The 25,398-nt window shown below is 35.9% G+C and overlaps 1 protein-coding gene across 2 annotated transcripts; it reads right to left on the bottom strand.

Moving 5' to 3' along the window:
• Nucleotides 1–1,345: 1,345 nt before the first annotated feature.
• LOC100250985 (uncharacterized) lies at nt 1,346–24,476 on the bottom strand. 2 transcript variants are annotated; one of them, XM_010665390.3, is made up of 11 exons: nt 23,840–24,476; nt 23,109–23,366; nt 18,778–19,020; nt 18,401–18,547; nt 16,485–17,986; nt 12,121–12,194; nt 11,896–11,977; nt 11,660–11,785; nt 11,387–11,493; nt 3,982–4,139; nt 1,346–1,849 (listed from the first exon to the last, which is right to left on the bottom strand). In XM_010665390.3, the coding sequence occupies exons 1-11, from the start codon at nt 24,278–24,280 to the stop codon at nt 1,604–1,606; spliced, it is 3,384 nt and encodes a 1,127-aa protein (XP_010663692.1). In that variant the 5' UTR covers nt 24,281–24,476; the 3' UTR covers nt 1,346–1,603. The 2 variants fall into 2 exon arrangements, with proteins under 2 accessions (XP_010663692.1, XP_059590031.1); XM_059734048.1 differs by lacking the exons at nt 1,346–1,849; nt 3,982–4,139 and having other exon boundaries at nt 11,387–11,483.
• Between the last annotated feature and the right edge of the window lie 922 nt (nt 24,477–25,398).

Here is a 25,398-nt window from a genome sequence, read left to right as displayed (position 1 = left end):
GGTGTGTGCAAATTTAATTTCTGCTATTACCTATGGGAAATTCTTTTTCTGTTTTTGGGATAAATAGAACTTGATTGCAGAAACAGTTGCTTTGCTCATTTGCTAATTGGGGATGATGCTGGATTTTGTTTTGTTCTCTGTTTTATCTTTTATTATTATAGTAGTGGATTCAAACTAGTTATAGCGTCTCTGTATGTGATTCTTAGTAGATTACAAGGAGCTATGGATTTTCATTTGTTGTAAGCCTCACTAGCAAAACAAGATAGGGGATAAGTTTTTGGTCCTTAGAGGGGAAAATGGAGTTGAATCTCTAGCAATAGAGACGATGACTTAACCCTAGCTGAGGAAAAGAAGAAAGGATCCTGATTCCAAGCAAACAGACCCTCTTGTTGATAAACTTCTTTAAACCCCCTTCTTGATGAACTTCTTATTGGATCTTCTAGCAAGAGTGGATTGTTGGAAGGGCTGAAACTTGATGAAAACCAAGTTTTGCAACATTAATTTCTTGCAGATTGATCTCCGGATATCTTGAGTTTTCATCAGATTTCCTTCTACTTCCGAAGTATTTAACGGATTAACGGATTAGGTGATGATGATTGTGTTTAACTCCTTACCAACATTGGTAGTTTGAGGTAGTGCTGCTGCTATCTCTCGACGCTGCTTGGGATGATTGGATACACTTCTGTATTTTATATAGAAATTACTATTATTTTCTACATATATTCCAATGAAAATTTATATCTGTTTAAATACATCTCCTTTTTCTATTTTTAAAATAAAAATAATAATATTAACTTTTATATGAGATACAAGAAGTAATGACCTTAAAAATAAAAATGCATCCACGCCCAACACTCAGTCAAAGGTATTTTCCTTGTGCACAGAGGAAAGAAACTAGATCATTGCAGCCTTGGAAAGGTACGAACAGAAACCCTTGAATGGAACTTTCAAGTCGATACGCCAATTTATTTGTTGGGTGGTTATAGATTTTCCGGTGGACGGGTAAAACTGCTTGAATCGCATAATCATGAAATGCTTGCAAAGATATTAATTGTATTTATATGGAAATAATTAATAGGGAGGTGACGCAAAATCAACATCTTACACTTTTATACACAACAAAGAAGCTTGTCGATAAGGTGTTTCTTTAAATTATGTAGAGGAATATATATTAGTTTCCTATTGTAAGATGTAGAGAAAACATTGGGAGAAGAGATTGCTAGGAAATTGGTGCAATAACTATGGGAATGAGAGTGGATTTTCAATTTTCCAACTTTTTAGATAAATAATTATTCCAAAAATTTAAATGTATAAACAAAAAATAAAACCACATTACACATGGATGTTTTTAGTGAAAAGGGAATGAATCAATGCGATTTTGTTCACTGTTCTATTCTGTACAATTTGTTTCATTTACAGGCCTAAAACAAGACACAAATCATTAAAGAATACCCCAAAAAAAAGCTACTTTTGCTCACCACACTACATGAACTCAAAAAAATAAAGGGAAACACCCAAATCAAAGAATGAAATGAATATGAAACCAACCCCACCACCCCCCACCCAAAAAGATATTAAAAAAGGACTAAATGAATTAAGAGTTTTATGATATACATCTTACTGGTAAAGGGGACATGGTGGCTCCTGCATGGATTGCCTTAAAGAGTGCCACAAACTTGAATAGACTCTCTTCTGAGAACCACTTGAGCTTCCATGTCAGAGACCCCGAAGCTGTCTTTTCTTTATCAAGTCCCACCTGCTCCTTGTCTGTGTTGGTTGATGGGCACAACTCTGACGTGGCTCGTACAAGAGCCAAGGTAACACACTGACTCTCCCTCGCCTCAATCACCTGAAAATATTGTTTCCATCTGACAGTAAGTTTTACATCTTCAACCACCAAATAACTGAAAATTTGCTCTGTAGTGCCATAATAGTTAAAAGTTATCTTTGCAAACTAGAGGGAAAATCTATTTATCACATTCATTATTTAGTGTGATTACTTTGTAGCGAAGGAAAGGAAAAAGGTGTGGAAAGTTGTCCCCCTATGCAACAATTTGGCGGCAACCAATCAAAGAGCTTTTGAAAATAAGGAACAGACTGATCAAAAGATAAAACATTCTTTCCTTTGTAATCTTTGAGCTTGGATTAGCATGGACATAAACAAAGGCTCAATGTCTTTATTTGATTTTGTAGATTGGGTGGGAGTCTTGTTGAGTCTCAAGGTGGTCTTTTGTGCACGCTCTTTTGAGGCCTTCCTTTAGGTGCTCCTTGTAGACATCCTGTGTACTCTATTGTACACTTTCCTGTTATTAATTTGTACATACCTATCTTTAACTAACTATATATATACATATATATGCCTCCCAGAGATAATATATTATAGAAGTCAAGTCAAATTACCATCATCTTCTGGTAACATTTGTTGAAGCTGTTCACATTTGATTCAGGTACAAGTATCTGAAGTTGTTGTCTACCTAGGAATGATGTTTTAATCCTGAACCTTACGAGATTTGAGACACATATTAGTAACCTAATTTTTCATTTTTTCCCCATTCTTTACCCAAGGCTGAAGTGAAGTGTGTTTAATGTCCAAAACAAGTCTTACAGTTACAATTAACTATGAAAAAATTCTTCCTTCCCATTATTTGCCGCACCTGTTCACATATTTATCATGCATGTCATACAACATTCATGCCCCAACCATCATCATGTCATGTTCAACACCAGTACTTAAACATTACCACGAAGGATACATGTCACATAGCTTCTACTTAACATACTATAAGTGTACATGTTAGCATAGAAGTGGCTTTCCTGAGATAAAAAGGGCATAACTGCTAGACAGATGCTCCAAAACTAGAATCCCATGCTGATTGCTGACCTTTCATTCCCCTGGAGTCTGGCTACTATGTCAATTCAATTTTCTATATAAAGCCCTCAACCAGAACAAAATCAACTCTACATGCCCCTCCAACATCTGCCTCTCCGGCATTTCCTCTTGTGCATACATCCTTATTGAGTTTAGCCCAACCCGCAACATCCGTCTTAGAAGTAGAAGAGCTAACTGGTGAAACTTGAAAAGAGCTAAGCTGAAGCCTCAGGCCATGGATCACTAATAAAAGTTTTTTCCATATGGAAAAAAACTATGTTCGCTTTTGTATGCGAAGATTCAGGCATAGAATAAAACAACTACTTAGTCAATAGCAAATTCTATTGATAACAATGGAAACATTCCTGACACTTTCTCTTTTCTCAGTGCTGAAGTAGGTGCCATATTCAACAGGAAACCTATGGCCCAGAGAAGCACATTTTGCATTTACACCTAATCTGGCCTCTCCAGCTAAAATGTAGCTAGTGAACAAATACCACGAAACCCCAACATATCCACGCCCCACCCAAACCACAATTTGCACATCGTTGACACCATTACCTATGGTGGAATCTGCTAATTACAATGTTTCAAACAAATCGACTTCTCCAAAGACATGCACCTTGAGTTCACTTGGTATTTGTTAGTGAAATGCAGAATGAAGCAAGAAGAACAAGATTGATGGTTAAATGAAGTAACAAAGGAAGGAAAACAGTAAGATCATTGATGAATGGGAGTAACAAAATCAAGGAAAAAAATAGATGCTTTGGATGATGTATCACGAAAACAAGTACTGTTTTCCATGATATACCACACAAAACATCAATTTATTATGGCTAATTCAAGTGATGTGAAAAAGTGAATACCAAATTTTAACCCATTGAATATGCATTTTGATTTCAAATGAGATTGCTACACGGCTATTACCTTGCTACCATTGCAATAAATTATGATCACACTGGCAGTTGTATAAGATTTCATCAACAAAAGAGATGAGAAAATAATACCCAAAGACTCGAACAACAATTTTGTTAGTAGTGTTAAAGAAAGGGAAATTGTTTGTGCATTTAGGCCACAAATCTTAAAGAAAGCCTTTGTAAGGTTGTACTTACCATTTCAGATACATCAGTGATGGAGCAGCATGAATCAAGGGAGAAATATGTTGATGAAGATGCATCTATTGAAAGAGCGCTAAATTGCATGAAGTCTTCAATGCACACAAGCAAATGTCCTCCAATTACAAATAGTGACCTTGAAAGCCATAATTCATCTGCCAAGTTTTTAAACACAATGATTCTAAGCATTAAAACAGAAAAACCTCTTCTTTGAAGAAAAATTAAAATACATGTGCAAAGTGAACAGAATTCAAAAGTATTTGTGGTATTTTTTTTTATAACTGAGGAACCTTCCATGGCCAAGCTGTTAAAACCAGCCCTGGGTAAATCAAGGTATCATCAGTGGCGATTTGAACATGAGACCGTATACCTCTTACTGGGACCACACCTCCCAGCATTCACCCTGACCAACTGGGCTACCCTAGTGGGCTATTTGTGGTATATCACTCATCAGGAGAAAACAAATATACAACAAACTAAAACTGAAATCTGTTTTCATTAAGAAAAAGTTTCTAAAAGAAGGGCCAAACTTATTCATAAAGCACAGAGCAGAGCAGAGTGAACAAAATTTGAACACAACATGCTAAAGACCCAGCTAACCCTGTGGGCAGCACCTAGACTGAGAATTTTTGCTATGGCTTTAGTTTTTGCCCAATTACGCAGCCTAGTTTATACTTGCAAGATGTCTAATCACCATCTGGTCCCCTTGGGTTAATGCTTCAGTGAACACAGATCATATGACCGGTATCTGATGTATGTCTTCCTAGTAAATGCCTTATAGCACATACATGTTATTGAAGAGAAAAGGTCAGGGTTGCAAACATCTTTGTGTCAGCACAGGGCTCCATCTCCTTTTTCATCTTCCATGTCTCTTTCTTTAATGTTGCATGCTCTAATTTTTATTTACTTATTTGATAAGAAACCTTATTGTATTTAATAAATGTCAGAACATGAATGTCCAGTATTTTATTGTTGGTCTTTTATTTGTCAGTGAAACCTCTCAGTCAAGAGAGTGGTGAACATAAAGCCTAAGTGAGTTCCCTGACCAAATGGCATTCTAAAACTTAATTTGATGGATGCTACTGGGGTAATTCAAGTCATACATTGGCAGATTCACAAAGAGAGATGATTACAAACTAGCTGTTAAAAAATAAAGAAATGCCTCATTTATTTGATAATCTTAAAATTTCAAGAGAACTGGGTGTCACCAATGATTAAAAATCAATAATTTTGGCTGAAATATTAAAATTTTGGTTAAATCAGGCATCCAAAATGAAACCAAGGGGTAATATATAATCATGGGAAAATCAAGAAAAATCAGCAATTTATTGCCAAAAAAAATAATTATAAAAAAATGTAGGCACAGGAGATGTAGCATCTTTTCTCGCAATTTATCACCATATAGTGTCCTCTGTTGCTGATGATGCACCACAAGAGTCTTAGCCATCTGATTAGATTGTTTTTATATCCCTAACCATTTATTTTGTACATTTATGGTTGTATTGTGCTACTTTCAGTTGGTCATTTTGGGTATGTGTACTTCATTCCATGTTACTTTGGTTATCAATCTTTTATTTCATTGCTTTAATTTGCTCCATTTTATTTTAGTCATATCTCACTTGCTTTGTGTCAATAAATAGATAATTTCATGCCAATTCTTTGAAAAAAAAAAAAAGGAAAAATTTTCGGGCTCACTTTTTTCCCTTTTTGCATCCAAACGTTAGTTTTTGCCACATTAATTCTTTCTTTAAAAGAAATTATGTTATATTAAATATAAAACACAAAACAAATATTCATTTTTTAATAGAACAAAATGTTTATTTTTTATTTTAAAATTCAACATTTTTTACCAGTCAATAGATGTGTAAAGCCTTCATGATAAAAAGAACATTTAAATATAGAAAATCCTTTTAATTGGGGTCCAACACCTATGAGTTAATTGATCCTCCTCTTACCTGTGAGTCAATATTTTTTATTTTAAAATTCAACATTTTTTACTAGTCAATAGATTTGTAAAGCCTTCTTGATAAAAAGAACATTTAAATATGGAAAATCCTTTTAATTAGGGGCCAAGACCTGTGAGTTAATTGATCCTCCTCTTAGGAATGCATCCTTCACATGGTCAAATTCGCAAGAAACCCCTGTTTGCAAAAGGTTGGATAGATTCTTATTTTCTAGTGAGTGGGAGCAAGGATTCCCTCAAAGCATCCAAGAAGCACTCCCCAAATTGACTTTGGATAATTGTCCAGTTGTGTCAAACACCAATCTTTTTAAATGGGGGGCAACACCTTTTAGATTTGAAAACATGTGGTTGTTTCATTCAGATTTTAAGGATAATTTAGGCTGTTGGTGGAATGAGTATTGGTTTGAAGGATGGGAAGGTCAAAAACTCATGAAAAAGTTTCAATTTGTCAAGTCAAAATTGAAAGAGTTGAATAAGGTGTCTTTTGGAGACTTAAAAGAAAAAAAGAAAAATATTCTTTTGGACATTGTGGGTTTGGATGAGAATGAACAAGGGATTTTTAATCCTGAACTAGCAACAAAGAAGACTTTAAGGAAGGGGCAATTGGAAGAAGTGTTGCTAAAAGACGAGGTGTATTGGAGGCAAAAAACTAGGGTCAAATGAACAATAGAAGGGGATTGTAACTCGAAATTTTTCATAGGGTGGCCAATAGCAGGTGGAATAGGAAGTTCATCAAGTCCTTGGTGTCATATGGGGTAGTCTTTGATAACATTGAAAACATTTCAGAGGAGATTAAAAGCCATTTTGGGAAGTTATTCTCCAAGCCTTCAGGTGGTTCATGGAGGATTGAAGGTTTGGACTGGTCTCCTATTTCAATAGAGAGTGTCGAGTGGTTGGATTACCTTTTTTCAAAAGAGGAGATTCACAATGTTATGTTTTATTTAAACATGGAAAAGGCCACCAGGCCAAATGGCTTCACCATTAGGTTTTATCAAGAGCGTTGAGAGATGATTAAGGCTGATCTTTTAAGAATGTTCTTAGAGTTTCACAATAATGGGATAATTAATCAAAGCACAAATGCTACCTTCATTGCTCTAGTCTAAAAAAAGAGTCAAACAAGTAGGATCTCAAATTAAGACCCATCAGTTTGGTTACCATTCTGTACAAAATCATAGCTAAGGTACTTTCAAGGTGATTGTGTAAAGTGCTCCAAGACACCATTTTCTTGACTCAAGATGCTTTAGTTGAGGGAAGGCAGATTGTAGATGTTGTCTTGATTGCTAATGAAATGGTAGATAAGAAAAGGAGATCAAGAGAGGAACGGATAGTCTTCAAAATTGATTTTGAAAAGGCCTATGACCATGTTGATTAGGATTTTTTGGACCATGTACTTGAAAGAAAAGGATTTAGTTCAAAATGGAGGTCTTGGATGAGGGGATGTTTATCTTTGGCAACTTTTGCAATCTTAGTGAATAGAAATGCCAAAGGTTGGGTTAAGGCATACAAAGGCTTAAGACAAGGAGATCCCCTTTCCCCTTTCCTCTTCACCATTGTGGGCGATGTTTGAAGTAGATTGGTAATGGAAGAGAAGGAGAAAGGTTTATTTGAGGGGCTTCTAGTGGGAAAAAATAGGACCAGAACGTCTCATTTACGATTTGCTGACAACACTATCTTTTTTCTAGAGCTTACTTGGAAGAGTTGCAATCCTTTAAGCTAATTTTTTTGGAATCAACATTAGTCAAGATCAAACCAAAAGGTTGGCTTCTCTGCTAAATCAATACAATCTCCGAGTGGCCTTTAACATGTTTGGGTCTTCCGTTAGGAGGGAATCCAAAATTAATTTCTGTCTAGGATCAAGTGTCGAATAGAGTCTCTAGGAGGTTGGATGAATGAAAAAAAAGTCTTTTTGCCCTTAGGAGGTAAAATTACCCTAATTCGGTCTTTTCGCACATCCCAAGCTACTTTTTATCTCTTTCCAAGATTTCAGCTTTAATAACTTTAAGAATTGAAAAAATACAAAGAGATTTTTTATGGTCGGGTTTTGGTGAGGGTAAAAGGGATCATTTGGTCAATTGGGACATAGTGTGTAGGCCTTAGGAGTTTGGTGGGCAAGGGTATAGGAAAATTACTCTAAGAAACCAAGCTTTATTAAGAAAGTGGCTTTAGAGGTACCTTAAGGAAAGTTTTGCCCTTTGACATCAGGTTATCTTGAGTATCTATAGTACACATTCTAATGGATGGGACGCCAACAATATGGTAAGATGGTCACATTGTTGCCCCTGGAAGGCCATTACACATATTCTCCAAGTTTTTTCTACACACACTCACTTTGCGGTGGGTGATGGGACCAAAATTCGTTTTTGGGAAGATTTGTGGTGGGGGGACCAACTTTTATGCTTACAACTTCCAAGACTTTTTAGAGTCACCACAACCAAAAACCTTTCCATATCAGCCATCTGGGGTAATAACATCTCTCTGTCTTGGGATCTTATCTTCCACCGCAATCTAACTGATGTGAAAATTGAGGAACTTGAAAGAGAAATGTCTTTACTTCCCCACGTACATTTGACTCCTTTTGTTCCAAATGCGAAAGCTTGGGTACCGTCCTCTTTAGGAGTATTTTTAGTAAAAAAAAATAAAAATGAAAATAACCTTATTTAATTTCTTAGTTTTTGTTCCTTCATACCTATCTAATTTTTTGTGGAAATCAAGAGTCCCCTCTAAGGTCATGGTCTTTGTCTGGTTAATGGAGCATAAAAAAGTAAATGCCAATGACATGCTACAATTGAGAAAGTCTTTCAAAGCCTTTAGCCCTGATTGGTGCATCCTATGTAGGAGGAATAAAGAGACAATTGATCATTTTTTCTTACATTATTTGATTACTTAAGGATTGTGGCATAGGATATTTTCACAAGCTGGAATGGCGTTGGTTTAGCCAAGTAGTATTCGCGATATGATGGTGATTTCTTTCAAGTGCTTTGGGAACTTTATTAGAGGCAAGATTCTTTAAAGGATCGTGTGTCTCTCTTTGTTGTGAATTGTGTGGAGAGAAAGGAACGCTAGGATTTTCTAGGACACTTAGAAGACATCGGGGATGATATGAGATGTGTTTTATTTCTATGTTTCTTTTTGGGCTTACTATACAAATGTTTTTAAACTCTATCCTTTGAGTATAATTCGGCTTAATTAGCTTTCGATATGTACACCCTAGGGTTAGGCCTATAAGTCAGGAGATGTTATACTTGTATAGGTTTTTTTGTTCCTTTTGCATAGCCCTCCTTTTATAGTGGAGGTTTCCCCATGTTTTTTTTATCATGTTTGTATATCATAGGGAGGATTTCTCATCCTTCTCATGTTTTATTCTTTCTCAATTAATATATTTGTTTGTTTTCGACATTAAATAATAAATTGCTAATTTTTATCTTTTACAAAAATAAACAATATAAAATGAATTTTTTGAATTATCTTTTCAAGATAAAATTTAAAATTACAAGAAAATTAAAATTTTCCTTTTAATGCCAATTCAATTTATTATAAAAGTAATATTAGTTTCTATATTAAAATTCAGTTTTTTTTCCCTTAATCAAACAATAAAGAATAAAAGATTATGATCTTTCAAGATAGATTCCAAACTAGTCACCATATGTAGGGCGCAAGACAAATTCACTAGGAAGCCGCTCATAGAATCCTGAGATGTTCCAAGCAAATAAATGTAGATGTGTAAACACACACCCCACACATGAAAGAAGCCGAAGTTTTCATTTGCTTAGTATTTTAGATGCTGATGAGGTAGGTTGTTAGTCCTACTGCAGAGGTAGAGTATTGTTAACTAGGAGTCCATATTAAAAGTGCTTTGTTAATGTACTAATAATCCTGTATATCAAGAGCAAAACACACACATTGAGGGTTGATTGTCAGTTTATCTTAAGGTTGATCCAATTTATAATAGGAGAGGCCATGAAAGCAGAAGTTATTATTCCTTATTTACCACTCTATTAAGTCAGAAGATCAGATAAGAGACCCTCTTCACCATAACTGTTCCTAAGGTCATGTTCTTGCATCTTTGCTCTTAGACAAGGAAGATCTACGCTATGGCTTGATAGAGAATGTGGAAAGAGGCCCAATGCTTTTCAGTTTAGCATCTGACAAGGATGCTGCAGTAGCAGATTTGCGGGAAGGGGGAAGGAATGGAGACCATTGGTCCATTCAGATCAGAAGGCACTTTCAGGGATTGGGAAATGGATGCAGTGGTTTACTTCAAGTTCATTCATTTGGTGAGGATGCAAGGAGTAAAGACAGACAGACAGACAGCTTACAATGGAAACAAGAGAGGAATGGAAAATTTGTAAGTCCTACAGTTTTTTATGTGGTGGGAGTAGACTCACAGTTGTGAAAACTGTGCTTAAAGTGGAAATAGGCTCAATGCACAACCACTCCCTAGTTATAGTGCCTCACTTGCCAAGGCGTGTTTAAAACACTTCTATACTTAAAATTTCTAACTATATATTAAAATTTAAATAATTTCATTATTTTTATTCTTTTTGCCTATTAAAAAAAATTAATTTCTTCCTATTTTGCCACTATTTTTTATGATAGAAGGGCATATTTATTTTGTTTTGTAATTTTTCTTCTTTCTTTAGACATTCTAACTATCTTTTCCTTTTTAAGTTAGGAGAATATTTTATTTTCTTTTTTTGTTAAGATATTATATTATTTCCCTTCTGTTAAATTAGGAGAATAACTTTATATCATTAGCATCTATGTACATGATTTAATGTAAGGAATGAAAACTAGTGCTTTCTCTCAACTTTGTTTGGAATTTCCCGCCTCCTATAGTTTTTGTTATCTTGTTCCCCCTAACGAATGGGAAGCCAAAGGCTTCCTGCCATGGGGACTTTTTATTCCCCTCTTTTCTTTTTACTCGTGTACATTTTCTTTTTGTGAAAGATTCTCATCCTTTGTTTTGTTGCACAACCTTCTTTTCTTTTATCTAATATGCTATGGTATAGGTTGTATTTAGAAAACAAAGGCTTGTAAGTAGAAACTTTTGGCCACACATAAATATTTTGATACTATTTTGCACTGTTTGTCATGCTTAGGTGACATTTCCAAATTGGATTTTCCAATTTGTGCTAACCATCCAACAGACTATATCCACAATTATTTTCATAACCATTTAACACACAAGTACAGTGGCACAAGCGCACACAAATTCCAAGCATTTTACAATCGTGAAAACTTTCTTCCTTTTTCTGTTCTTTTGCATGTGTGCCTTAGCGCCTTTCATAATGCTTCTACTAACATTTTCTTTGCCAACAAACTCCCTTTTTTGATAAACCAAAAGTCATCTCCCAAACATTCCAAAACATGCTAAGGAGCATCTCGCTAACTAATTTTAACAAGAAAAATCATTTCCACAGTGAAGATGCATGAACATACCTTCAATATTATTGCGCCAGAAAAGCACCAAAGAATATTGGAATATGCTTATTTTTGAACCTCCACATATATGTTTCTCAAACAATTCCACCTGAACCTGCTCCAAACTGCCATTTAAATTTCCAAAAACCCAGTCCATCATAACAGACAAGAAAAAACATACTTGACGGCACTAACTGATTTTGGGAATAACAACAAATATAGAACTTAGAAACCCTGACCACAAAGTTTCAGATATCAATGTGAAAGGGCATAGAGAAGATAAATACTCACCTCCTCAAAGAACATTTGCTGCATGTTTCATTTGAATCAACAACTTGCAAGGTACACAGTAATTGCCTTGATTTCTCCATACTCCTTGTTAGAAACATATATGCTGCATCCCTCTCAATATACACCCTGACAAATATTTTTTTTTTTTATCAGAACACCCTGACAAATATATGGAGGAAGAGATATTTAGAGAAGTGAGAATTCTATAATTTCTAGGACTACCAGAAATCACTAACCTCACAACCTGAAGTCCTACACCAACCAAAACCTCTCTAACATCTTCAAGCCTGTGGCAACCCAAAAGTTTTAAGATGGTTCCTGCAAAATTAAAATAATTTTAGATGCAGTAATCATATAAAACTGAACTACAAAAATATGGAATTTTCCAAATTAAAAACATTTAGCACAGAATGTAGGAAAGTATGCCTCCTGCTGAGAGTTCATACCACAACAAACCTAACCTGACCCATCAAACGTGACATCAACGAGTAGTACATACAACTTGTGTTCACTGCTCAGTAGTATAGCCACTTCTCTGCATGTGGAACAAAATAGAAATAAAGCATGAGAAAGCAGAGTATTTCCAACTCTTTCTTTTGATAAGCTGTATGAATGTACAATTTTGTCTAACTACATATTACCAAGAACCACTTTAGTTCTACAATGAACCAAAGGTTAAGAGTAATACCAACAGTGAACAAATAGATCTCAAGAAAAATATCTTGGGAGGACATAATTAAATACATGTATCAAATCTTTATATAAAAAAGGCAGTTTAGAAAAATGAAAAGCCAGAAAAAATGGGCTGAATCTCTTCAACCATTTTTATTTTTTAACAAGAAACAACAATGCATTACATTGAAATAGGAATTAAGAAGTACAATAGAAGGATGAGGAATCCCCCCACAAACGAAAGCTAAACATATTGAATACCAAAAGCAAAAAGTCATATGGTAATTACAAAAAGCAACCTCTCCTTACAAACCCACACCCTTGGAGCTACACACCAACTAATCTAGTTGAACCACATTAAGGGGAATGCCCTTAAAAGTTGTGGTGCAAAATGACCAAAAAGAAGCAAGGAAGTGAATAGCATCCCATAGAACCTCTGAATTCCTTGTCTTGTCCTAAAAAACCCTAGCATTTCTTTCCCACCACACAATCCAAATTAAATTAATACAAGCGGTTTGCCACAATACTAGGCCTCTCTTGGATCTTCCCAATCCCTTATAATTAATGGTCATCATGTCACAAATGCTCCTCGAGGGAACCTAATCCATCTTGGCTATTCAAAATAATCTGTGTCACAGCCCCATCGTTGAAGGACAATTAAGAAGAGATGATTTGTTCATTCTCCATGCTCCATACACAACTTACACATATTAGGACTAAGAGCTTTGTAAGGCCTTCTTAACTGTAGCATGTCATTAGTATTTTCCTTCTTATACGCCACTAACCAAAAAAAGGACTTGACCTTAAAAGAGACTTAAGATTTCCAAACAAATTAGTAGGGAAAGCAAGAGATGAATCAGAAAGGTGGGACAAGACTAGAAAGAAAGATTTGACTGTAAATAACCCTAAAAAAGATAAAAACCAAGCTCTCAGATCTAGAACAAATGGGGTTAAGTGCAAACAAGCAAGAGAAGACATGAGACTTTCTAATTCTTCTATCTCAGAATCGAAAAGATTACCACATAAATTAAAGTTCCAAGATAACGGATAAGTAGACCCAAGAAATGAAGAGATGGGAAGATTTTTAACAACCATTACAACTGGAAGTCCGAAAATACTTGTTTTAGCAATGGGACAAAACATAACAGGAAATATCACTACATGACAACAAACCCACATCAACTATACCCACAACTGGCAAAGAAAGCAAGGAGAGAAATGTTTTCATTTTAAAGTAAGAAGAAAGCCACACGAATAACAGGGCCCATTCTCTGACATCAATTCTAAAAGTCTATAAATAAAATCATATCATTTTTAGCATGCAAGAAAAGAATAGACAGACTCATCCAAGTTAAATTCAACTTGGGAATAAAAGTATCAAGAGTTACTGTGCTATTGTTATTAAAACAAGAATAAATAGAATTTGGAAATAGAATTTGGAAAAGGGGATGAAAAAGGTAGTTGGTTTGATAATCCAGCCATGTCTTACTTCTAATAGAGAATAAAAGAAAATATTTAAGTCCTCTTCAAACTGAGCTTGAGGATGATTTCTCTGAATGAGAGTTCCCATGTATAACTTGAAGAAACTTTGTAAAGCTGTTTCTGATTTTTTATTTTTTTATTTTTTGGATGGGTAAGGGAAGCAATATGTTAATATGCATGCATATGGGAAAGAAAAGACTGGACTGACAGTAGAGGAAGTACATAGGACATATACAAAGGAGCCACACGGCAAAGAACAAGGGAGAAAACAAAAAACACTTCCTCCCCTTACTTGCAGCCTAACCAATGCCATTAAGTGAAACTCAATCACTTAACACCCCATGGGATAGCTTATAGGCCTTATTTTATCAGAAACAGTTTTAGTAAAAGTCAATAACTAATAAGATTCAAGTTTTTTCTAGGCATGACCACATATTAAAGGAAATTAATAAAACTTAAGTTAATGTAGTTTCAAAATTGAAGCCCTAGCCGCCTTGTATACCCCCTGTATGCTTTGTGGCTTTTTGTCTCTCTATTAATGCATCTCCTTTTACTTATCAAAAAAAAAAAATTGAGAACTCAAAAACACTTGATCACTTTATTCCTATCATTTTTTGTAGTTAATAGAAACATTTGAAAGATTTTAATAAGTAAACTTTTGCCTATTTCAGGTAAATCTGTTAGCCATGTGATCACCCCTTCAAAGAAGGGACTAGGGCTGCAACCCATGTGGGTCCATCAGCTTAGAAGCCATCTAAAGCTCAACTTAACCTCACCCCAAGTTGAAGATTTTCAACCAAAGGTTGGTTCCGTCGGTTTTAGGCTGATTCTTTGGACAACTCAGGTTGGCTAATTAGTTTTTCCTCTAATTTATATATTTTGTTTTCTTTAATACATTAATTATATAGTTAATTAAGCATACTTCAAAAACAAGTTATATAAAAAACAATTTATCCAAGACTATTTAGAGTAGTCTTGGATAAAAACATTCATATTTCTTCAGTTCTCGGCCCTACTCGCCCTTTCTCTTGGAATTTAAATTTCAGCCGTAACCTGTCAGATTCTGAGATAGAGGACTTAGAAGGCCTCATGCGGTCATTTGATGGATTGCATCTATCTCCTTCGGTTCCAAATGCCAAATTTTGGCCATTATCTTCTTTAGGGCTTTTTTCAGTCAAATCCTTCTTTCTAGCATTATCTCAATTTTCTGGATCTCCTCAGGTTTTCCCTTCTAAGTTCGTTTGGAATTCTCAAGTTCCTTTCAAAGTGAAGTCCTTTATCTGGTTAGTAGCACACAAGAAGGTGAATACTAATGACATGCTACAAGTGAGAAGACCCTACAAAGCCCTTAGTCCTGATATTTGTATTATGTGCATGAAGCATGGGGAATCAGCAGATCATCTTTTTCTTCATTGTTCCTTGACGATAGGGTTGTAGCACAGGTTATTTCAATTAGCTAAGATGGATTGGGTCCCCCCGATGAGCATCTTTGACATGATGTCCATCAAATTTAATGGTTTTGGTTCTTCTAAAAGGGGGATAGTTTTGTGGCAAGTTGCGAGCATTGCTCTAATTCGGGTTGTGTGGTGGGAAAGAAACGCGATGATTTTTTAGGATAAAGATGGAATTTAGAGTATCTTTGGGAGTCTATTGTTTTCCTTGTTTCTCTTTAGGCTTTCTGTTCCAAGGTTTTTAAGGGGACTCCCCTTAATGTGCTACAACTTGATTGGTTAGCGATGTGTACTCCATAAGGAATGGTCCTTTATAGAGTGTTTGCTTGTTTTACAATGTAATTTCCTATAGCTTAGTTTTGGCAGGAGGATTTCTCATCCTTCTATTTGTACTTCTTTTTATCTATCAATATATCTCTGTGTCATTTCCAATCAAAAAAAAAACATTTATCCATATAAATATCTTATAATTGTTATAGATAATGGCATGAATTAAGGTTTCTTATTAACTTTTTCTTTGATAGATTCAAGTAGAAGAGTTATCCAAGGCTTCTAATTAACTTCATAGTTACAAGAAAGATCTTTCCATTTACCTCTTCATATCCTATTTCATTATATTATGTTTTCATTCATATATTAAAAGCACAAAAAAAATAGGGCAACGTGAACCTATCATTGGTAAAAATATTCAATAAGTAATTTATCAAAATTTCAAATCATTTATCATATTTAATAAAAAAATAATGTATAATATATCAAAATATAGTTATACGACATAGAGCATATATATATAGAATGACAAATTTTCTCCTTTTTTTTGGCTCAGAAACACACTAAATTTTTCTATTAATCAAAAAGACCGAGAAGGCTAAGACATCCTTCCATAATATACAAATATAATCAAAACAAGAGAAAAACTACTTATAGCAAAAGCCATAAAAGTTGGATGACCAATGAAGATTACAAAAATTTAAGAACGAACCACAACAAACACTAATTACAACTCAAGAAGTCAAAATCCACAACGAAAGACATAATGTTCCATCACTCCCTTTTTTAACCTAATTGGCCAAGCAAGGAACCTAACAAAGGGAGCACCCAAACTCTTAAACAATATCAAATATTTGGTGGAGCTCCTTTTCCAACCCAACATTAATGACCACAATTTCTCACATGTTAGAAAACTTTTCCTGAACCAAGAGGATTACAAAAACAATTACCTTTCTGTGTACCTGGATTCCAGCTCAAGAAAACAACTAGACCGCATATACTGCTTACAAGTTTCATTAACACTTGAATCCGCAATGTTTAAATTGAAATAGTTCTTAATGAAATCATCAGCCCCAGTAGTTGGCCCTCTCAATCCCGAAAGGATTCTACCAGCATCATCAATAAGTGGGGTTATAGTTGCACTTGCACAAGTCTGTTCCCCATCAACAAATCCGTCCCAAAAATTCCAACCAAAAATCTGTTCTCCTTGTTCATCTTCCATATCACCTCCACAAAAATCTGGATTGCCAACTAATGTTTGTGAGTCTTCTGCCCTCCCAACCATATTATTCTGTGATACTGAAACAATTTTTCTTGGCTTCCTTTTGCACTTTTTCTTGTCCAACCAATCAGCTTCTTCGTTTGAAAGACTAGCAATTTCACCATCATGAGCACCAGCACAAAAATCATTACTGCACAATTGCAGAGATTGCTCCGGTTTTAAAAGTTTCAGAGTGGCAGAGGCTTGTCCAGCATGTGAATCTAATAAATATCTCCCATTTTCTCTTACCAGTGGAATTTGGTGTCTTTGTTCATAATAAATGTTACCAAAAAAAGTGGTCAACGAGTGCCCCACACTCCTATTGGAAATTTCTTCATTTACTGATTGCTCAACTTCAGATACGGATGATTCAACTTCACAGAGATCATTGCTGTCACTTGTATTGCTATCAGATGATGCCACTGAATAGGATTCAGCAGATAGCTGCAAAATATCTTCAACTAAGATGTGGCGGCGATGCAGAAGGTCCTCTTGATAATGCGGAGGTGATCCAGGGCAATCAGAGGACAAATGAGACTCCACGATATCATCAATCACAGTCAATGGTGTGACACTGACATCTGGAACCATCCTATTACTACCTTGAGCGGTAAGGGCATTAAGATGTGAGTCTTTAGCTTTCACAGGCACACAATTAATCCCTTCATGTGAATAAGATTTTGACTGATCCTGTATAGCATCCACACCAGTGTCCCTCAATGCAAACATAGAACCTGATTCACCACTACGATCAACGTATTGAGGAACCAAACCTATGGAGATATCTGCAAAGGAGTTATTAGATTCCAATATGTCCGTGCCACTTTCATCCCCTGAAGCTTGAACAGAGTCTGAGACATATCTTGAGCTTTCACCAAGATGCCTTTGACCAGCCTTCTTTCTCATATAATTTTCTGTACCAGAATCCAAGACAGACCCATATTTATTGCCTTCTGCAAAACTGTCAGAAGCCAGATCCATCCACTCCTTAAACTCCCGCAACCAAAGAACGGAACGCTCCTTCTTCATGAGCTCAACTCTTTTCATCAAATCAACTATTTCGGCTTCATCATCAGAAATGGCATTATCCTCTTTACTTCTGACCTCATTATCACATGACACTGAATCTTGGTCAGAGCATATATACATGCTCCCCTCAGTCTCAATACAAGCAAGTCGAGATAGCTTTTTCTGCCAAAAATAGCAACACAGTTTATTTAATAAAAGAATAAGCAAATAGCGGTGAAGAAAAAGTGACCCGCAGAAGTTACATACAAGCACTTCATTCCAGAAAGCATATATATAATAACTGCAAGGAAGTGCTAGAACTTAACCAGGAAAATTACATGTTGAACCCTAGAGATTTAAAGCAACTACCCTTTATCCCTGAACTTTCAAAAGGCAGTTAACAGGAACCCCTCCTTGGGCGATCAATTTGTTTGATTAATTTAAATTCAGAGACAGAGGAAAGGAGTTGCTAAGAATCACAGTATAAGATTGAGATGGAATGCAGTTTGCCCCAAATGACAGGAAGTAAATACATACTTTTACCCAACTTATTAACTGGGTGACCAAACCTGCCGGGAAACTTCAAAAATCACCTACCCTTTTTGTGCTTATACCCCCTTCTCCAGCATCCTCTCTCGCAGGATAATAGAATCCAAAGCTAGCAGGCCGTTTCTGCCTACTGGCAATAATAATTTGCCTCTTCCAAAACTCTCTTGTGCTGATTTCCATTTCATCTAATTTCACCTAATCAAACATACAAGAGGAAGCAAACAAAAAACAACAAAGAGATTATTAGTTTAGCAGGAGAGAAATTCTTGAAACTCTGATCTCAGATGTTATCCTATTATGATTTTACGGTCTACCAATAGCATACAAAAAAGAAACTTACAACGAGGAGTTTCAAAAGGGAAAAGGAACCATAAAAAAAATAAAAATAAAAAAAGGCTCCAAAGTTACAACAAACCTTGACTTACTTTATCTGGATGAGCAAAAAAACTGAATACTTGTGCTCGATACCATCTGGCACAACATATTGGATTTCCTTCTAACCACAAGCGCCGTAGAGATGGAAGGCCAGCAAGGATCTCAATCTCTGAAAAATTGGAAATAACATTGTAGGAAAGATCAAGGTCTTCAAGTGACTTCAAATTCTCAATCCCACGCAACGTAGTTAGAGCATTGTTCCTCATAACAAGTTTAACAATATGACAAGAGACCTGCATAGTCCAACAACATCGACGTATGGGTCCAAAGCTAATTCCTAAATCAGAAATTCTGAAGAGAGATAAAATATTTGGGCCACAAACTAGAAAACATACCACTTCACATTTTAATCTGTTTATGTAATTTCCCGACATAAATTTTTGAAAGTTAATCTCAGAAGTTTTTTTTTCTCCTGGTAAATAGGACATGTCTAACCTTTAAAAGTTATAGCATTCAATATACAAGTTGGTTTACCCAATTCCAAACTGAATAGAATTTTTTCAGGTTGAGGTAATGCATCTAAATAATAGGAAATTTCTTAGGCATGAAATATCAGGCATTTATGAATTGGTCTCCCCTTCCGTACTACTTGCCAGACACAGAATTCAAAAACAATTGGTTGATCATCCATGTGTCCACAATGCAATACCTCATTTCATTACAATAGCTAGAGCAATCAAACCCCACTCCATGGTCCTTTCCCCAGTTGATGGGTTATTCCTTTTTGAAACATTCAATTGTGGGAAGGTGAATTGTTTACCTATGCCTTTTGAGTCTTTGTCCAGAAAAGTAGAAATTGGGAGGCAAGAGCTGCTACTTTGTAATAAATTCAAATGTTCGAAAAGTTGAACAATGGGGTGATCCTAGTATTGAATAGAATATGACCAAGAGAAGATAAAACCATGAATCATATCCAGTAGAAAATGGGTTTCAGTACTGATAAGCCATGTCAAGTAATTAAAAAAGGAAAGAAAAAAAAAAAAAAAGCAAAAGAAGGAACACTCAAGAAATTTTTTTCTTCACCAAATTGACTAAAGCATGCGCTTTTTTGAATTCAAAAATATATATTCTAAATGTCTAATTTATGTACCCTCAAATGTGCTCACATTATGCACATGTATGCACTTTTTTGAATATTGCTTTTTACCCTAGAATCAACAGCCTCACTAGCAATGAGCACAGCATCCAAAATCTGTCTACCTTGAATGAAGGCTTGCTGATTTTCCGAAACCACCTCCCCACTACTGACTTCAACCTATTTTCCAAAACTTTGACAAGCAACTTGTACAAACTCCCAACCAAATTGATTGATCTAAAGTCTCTTAAGTCTTCAGCTCCCCATTTTTTCAGAATCAAAACCAGAAAGGTGGAATTTAGCCTTCTTTGGAATGTGCCATGCAGAAAGAACTCTTCAAAGGAGGCCATAATCTCTAGTTTGGAAAAATCCCAACAAAGATGCCAAAAATCCATGGTAAAACCATCTAGGCCTGGAGCTTTATCACCAGAGAGATTCTTAGGGCTTCAAAAGCTTCCTCCTCCAAGAAAGACGCCTCTAGACTTCTGAACCTATATTTCCCCAACACTTCAAAGTGTAAACCCCTTATGCTCAATCTCCAATCCTTCATTTCTGAGAAAAGAGTAAGACAGGCCCTGCACACCCCAACCTTAATCTCCTCATCATCAGTCAATGTAACCCCATTGAATTCTCACCTTGGTTAACAAAACCCTTCTTGGACAAGCATTGACCATCTTGTGAAAAAACCTAGTGTTCTTGTCTCCCTCCCTTAACCAAATTTCTCTAGATTTTTGTCTCCACGAAGTTTCCTCCAATAAAGCCCACTTCTTATAATCTTCCAAGGCCTCCTTTCTAGCCTTTGCCTCCTCAAGGGAAAGAGGACATTCTATTTCCTTAATAGTCCCAAAATTGAACACGAGAAAAGGCTTCTGATTTGTTGCAGGAAACATTGCCAAAAACTTCTTTATTGCACACTCTAAGATCCTTTTTAAGAGCTTTCAATTTCTTAACAAGGCAATGACTGCTAGTACCAGTAAACATATACCCAGTCCAACAGTTTCTCACCAGCTCTTTGAATTCATCCTTCAAAAGCCACATATTCTCAAACCTAAAAGGGGACTAGCCCTTTTTTACCCCTCTACATTTGAGAATTATGGGACAGTGGTTAGAAGCAATCCTAGGAAGGGTAAATTGAGAAATACCCGAAAAATGGTCCTCTCACTCATCAGACACTAACAAGCGGTCCAACCTTAAAGCTGCCTGAGAATTTAAACCACCACTCCTCGTGAACAAGCCTCCAAAAAGAGGAAAGTCTTTCAGCCTTAACTCCTCTATGACATCAGAGAACCTCCTCATATCTGTCATGAATCTAAATTCATTCCTTTTTTCCCCTGGAAATGTAACAGAGTTAAAATCCCCTCTATGTTGGATCTTAATAGAGCATAATTGGCTAGTGTATGGATGCCCAAGAGGGTAATGGATAGATTTTGGATGAAAATGGTTTTCTGGGCTAAGTTTGGTGTTTTGGTGGTAGTGCTAGGAGGTATACAAAGGCTTGAGGAAGCATAGATAAGGGAACCAAGGGAGGGGAATCTGAACAGATTTAAGGGGAGAGATGGCTTTAGAGGCATTGCTTCCATTGATGTGGGCAATCGTCAAAGAATGCATTTCTAGCTCAATGTTTGGCATGAAGAAATGGCTCTCAAGTATCTTTTTCAAATCTATTCTCTTTAGCAACTAATAACTAAGTTGTAGTTGTTGATTGTTACAATCTAGAGGGAGTATGCACACTGCATTCCGTATTTTACCAGAAGCTTTCATGATAGGAGTTACAAATGGTGGTTTCTTTCATGGCCCACATTATCACTTTTTATACTGGGGAAGGAGGAGAACACCTTGCATTAGAAGCTGGAGGGGGTTGATGATGTCCCGTTTCAAGGTGCTTTCTTTCAAGCACTTTCCTCCTTTCTCGACTTCAAAAGTTAGTTAGGGTCCTAGCATCCCATCAAAGATATGTTTTTTTTTCTATCACAACCAAAATCAATTCATTTCTAATAAATAAAAATCAAAGATGTTCTTCATGCAGGACACAGTTTTTCAAGATCCTTACAATCAATCAACTGAGGAGAAGAGGATGTAACCCAGTTAATTAATATTGTTTTATGTCATCAGAGTGAGGATGAGACCATTAGTCATATCATCCTCCTCTTTGCTTGGTGGCTTGTGCATTACAGCATTCCATTGACAATTTCAGTGCATTGAGAATGAGCATGATTGAAGGACCTTTGTGGTACATTGAGAAATGGCACAATTGAAGGATGTTTAAAGGATTCAAGTTGTGTGCGATCAGGGAGTTAGTGAACTTGTCTGTGCTCAAGGAAGGATTGAAATCATCTGTACTCAGGCCAGGATTGAAGCAGTCTGTACTCAGGCAAGGATCGAGTTGTCCGTGTTTATGCAAGGATCGAGTTGTCCGTGTTTATGCAAGGATTGAGTTGTCCGTGTTTATGCAAGGATTGAAGTGGTCTACAATCAAGTATGGATTGAATTTCTCTATGTTCAGTTCGTTTTATATTAGGTCTTTGATTTAGTGGTTGATTTCTATAGGGCAGGAGATTTTTTTTCTAGATAGTATGATGATTGCTCCTGTTCAAGGATCTTGTCCACCCTTTTTTGTTTTAGTATTTTCATCATGCTTCCCATTGTTATTTCCACCAGAAATATCTTCCAAGCTCTTCTATAGCTAAAGAATACTTACATAACTAATAGTTTTTTTTTATAGGTAAATAAACAAATAAATTAAAAGCACTTGAAAAAGCCACACCAAAATACACACAGAGTATAAAAATAGAGCCAAAAGGCAAGGAAAAGAGTAACAACAAACCACCCTCCAAAACAAAACCAACACCCTTCTACAAATAATAGTTGCAAAGATTACCATAAATTTAGCATCAGATTGTGTTAGATTTTATGGGGAACAAAACACAAGCAAAATGTTATTTTGTTAAAGTTGTATATGTGAGTTTTCTTTTATGCTCACCGTTTTCAGCCAACCTATTTGCACATTAGAGATAAATTGGTTAAGCAGATCTAACCACCTCCCAAGATGAAATTTACCATGATGCATACTGTTGAGCATTTTGTCAGATCAAAAATTCTTAGATCAATAAGAAAGATATGGAATAGGTAGTATTAGAATTAAAATTCCACAGACAAAAATGTAATTTCCAACTAATCAATGCATATCCAATAAATTAAGTAACAACTATGAGCCAACTAGTAAGTAATAGTTCTAATTAATTTTACCTCACTAAATGATGATATTGTTCTCAGGTGATTGAACCCAAGATCCAGGTGCTTCAATTTTGTACACTTCCGTAGATTATCAACCTTTGAAAACTTGTTTCTGCTTAGATCAAGAGTTTCAACAGCAGGAAGAAGTTGCAAAGACTCATCCATGAGAAGCAAGCCATTACAAGCACATGAAACAAATGACAATCGTTTCCACTGTGGTGAGTCCTTTATTGCCACAATTCTACTTGCAAACAAATGCCGAAGAGCATCCTGAATTATTCAAAAATTAAAAAAAAAAAAAAAAATGCAGACATTTCAAGAACTAATCAAAAACTATTCCTCACATCAATGCAAGCACAAGGACGCTATCTAAACAAAAGAATACTGAACGTTTTCAATAAGTATGAGAGGGAAATCTTGGATTGTCGACAAAAATAGGAATGATAGCGTACAGTTTTGCAAAAATGAAATTAGATTGCCATCAAATTCAACAATGGTTTATCCTTACGTTCAGTTGCAAAGAAAACGGCAGTTAAACTTGAAATTGGAAACATCGGAACTTCCAGTGTGGAGGAAAAAACAAAAAACACCCAATCAACTGCAAGTATCACACCATTCCCCCTTTTGACATAATAGAAGTGAGACAACAAAACAGTGGATCCAATTTTTCACTTTACCACCTTTCCCTCAATTTCCTTACCAACAAAACACCACAAGGTAAAACACAACCATAACAAACTCACAGTAGAATTATGGCAAATGATCTTCTCCAACGTGTGCCTCAATTCAAGAAGCCCCCTAGCAGCAGAAGTGGATAGATCGCACCCGCGGAGCTCCAAAACCCTCAACCGCCCAAACGGCAACAACGACAGCCTCGTCGGATCCCTCACCGACGGCGGAAGCACTGACACGACCTTCAGCGAGGTCAGCAGGCGCAGAATCCGCCGAAGCTGCTCGAGCGCTCGGTGGTCGCCTAGGTCGGAGATGTAGGCCCGGAGATAATCAACCGGGGCACCGGCGAGAAGACTCTCCAACTCATGAAGCGCCTCGAGCCTCGACTGCACATAGTGAAGGCCCACGGGGTTGAGTTTCAGCACCACACTCCCTTCGATCAACGGCCCCGCCTGCTTCTCCACGAACTTCACCAGCGATTCCAGGTACCTATCTCCCGTCACGATCGCCATATTTTCCGAAATTTTGCCAGGAAACGAAAACAACGAATTCAACCATTCCAATAATTCATGCTCAAGGCTAGGGTTTCTAGAGAGAGAAAGTACTGGGAAGAGGCATGGCGTGTAGATGTACAGTTGGCTTAATCATTGGTTAAGACTTAGGGGAAGAGGGGTTTGTTCTGTGAAAAACACGAAATTAAAATGAAATGAAATGAAATGTATACGGTGGAGAGATTGGGTGATTTTGTCGACACCTGGCAAACATGCACCCCACATTGGGACCCACTTACAACGTGACTCCCCACGTTCTGGATAAAGCGTCTCCCGTACCTCTCTTTTGGGGAGTGTTCCTGTTTGGCACCTACGTCATTGTTGTCTTGCTCTGGGTTGAGGATTCTGGATTGTCCCTGTCCTGGACTAGAGGTTGGTATGTAATTATTTTTTGTTTTTTTTCTTTTATTTTTGCACTAACAATGATTATATACTAATAGAGGAGGTTTCACATCTAAAAAAAAGCAAGACATAGCAAGAACAACGGAATTTATTTTTTTTGTTTATTTATTAATATAAAAAAATAATTATAATAAAAAAAGGTTATTTTAATAATTTTATATGTTAAAAAAAAAAAAGTGTGAGCAACGAAGAAAAAAAATTGTCCTTTTCTCATAGGAATACATGATTACATGTGTGTGAAAGAAGCCTTAAAACCATTTTTCTTTGATAATGACTAAAGATAAAAACAAAACAAAGAAGGGGTCAAAAATTCTCCCTTCTATTAAATGGGATGAAAATACGACCAAAAAATAATAATTCATTTTAATAATTTCACATGTTAAAAAAAAAAAAGAGTGTGACAACAATGAAGGAAAAACAAAGTATCTTTTTCTCATAGGAGCATTCTATTAGATTTATGTGCAAGAACCTTTTTAACGCATCTTTCCTTAAAAATGACTAAAGATATAAAAAAAATCTATCATATATTAGATGAGATAAAAATATGACCAAAAAATAATAATTTACATCCTATATGATATGAGTAAAAAAAAATATAATAGAGGATTTTATGATGTTTTAACAACAAAATTTCTTGTAATATTTTGGCTTATAATATGTATCATACTTTCCACAAA

Source organism: Vitis vinifera, chromosome 17, assembly GCF_030704535.1.
Source record: "Vitis vinifera cultivar Pinot Noir 40024 chromosome 17, ASM3070453v1".
Taxonomy (NCBI): domain Eukaryota; kingdom Viridiplantae; phylum Streptophyta; class Magnoliopsida; order Vitales; family Vitaceae; genus Vitis; species Vitis vinifera.
The sequence above is the reverse complement of the archived record's forward strand: the minus strand, read 5'-3'. Positions and strand labels throughout refer to the sequence as shown.

Coding starts and splice junctions, on each gene's coding strand:
- LOC100250985 (XM_010665390.3), bottom strand. CDS start 24,280: ATGGCGATCGTGACGGGAGATAGGTACCTGGAATCGCTGGTGAAGTTC. Junction 12,195..16,484: donor GAATCCAGGTACACAGAAAG/GTAATTGTTTTT, acceptor TTCCACATGCAG/AGAAGTGGCTATACTACTGA. Junction 11,494..11,659: donor AGCAAATGTTCTTTGAGGAG/GTGAGTATTTAT, acceptor TTTAAATGGCAG/TTTGGAGCAGGTTCAGGTGG.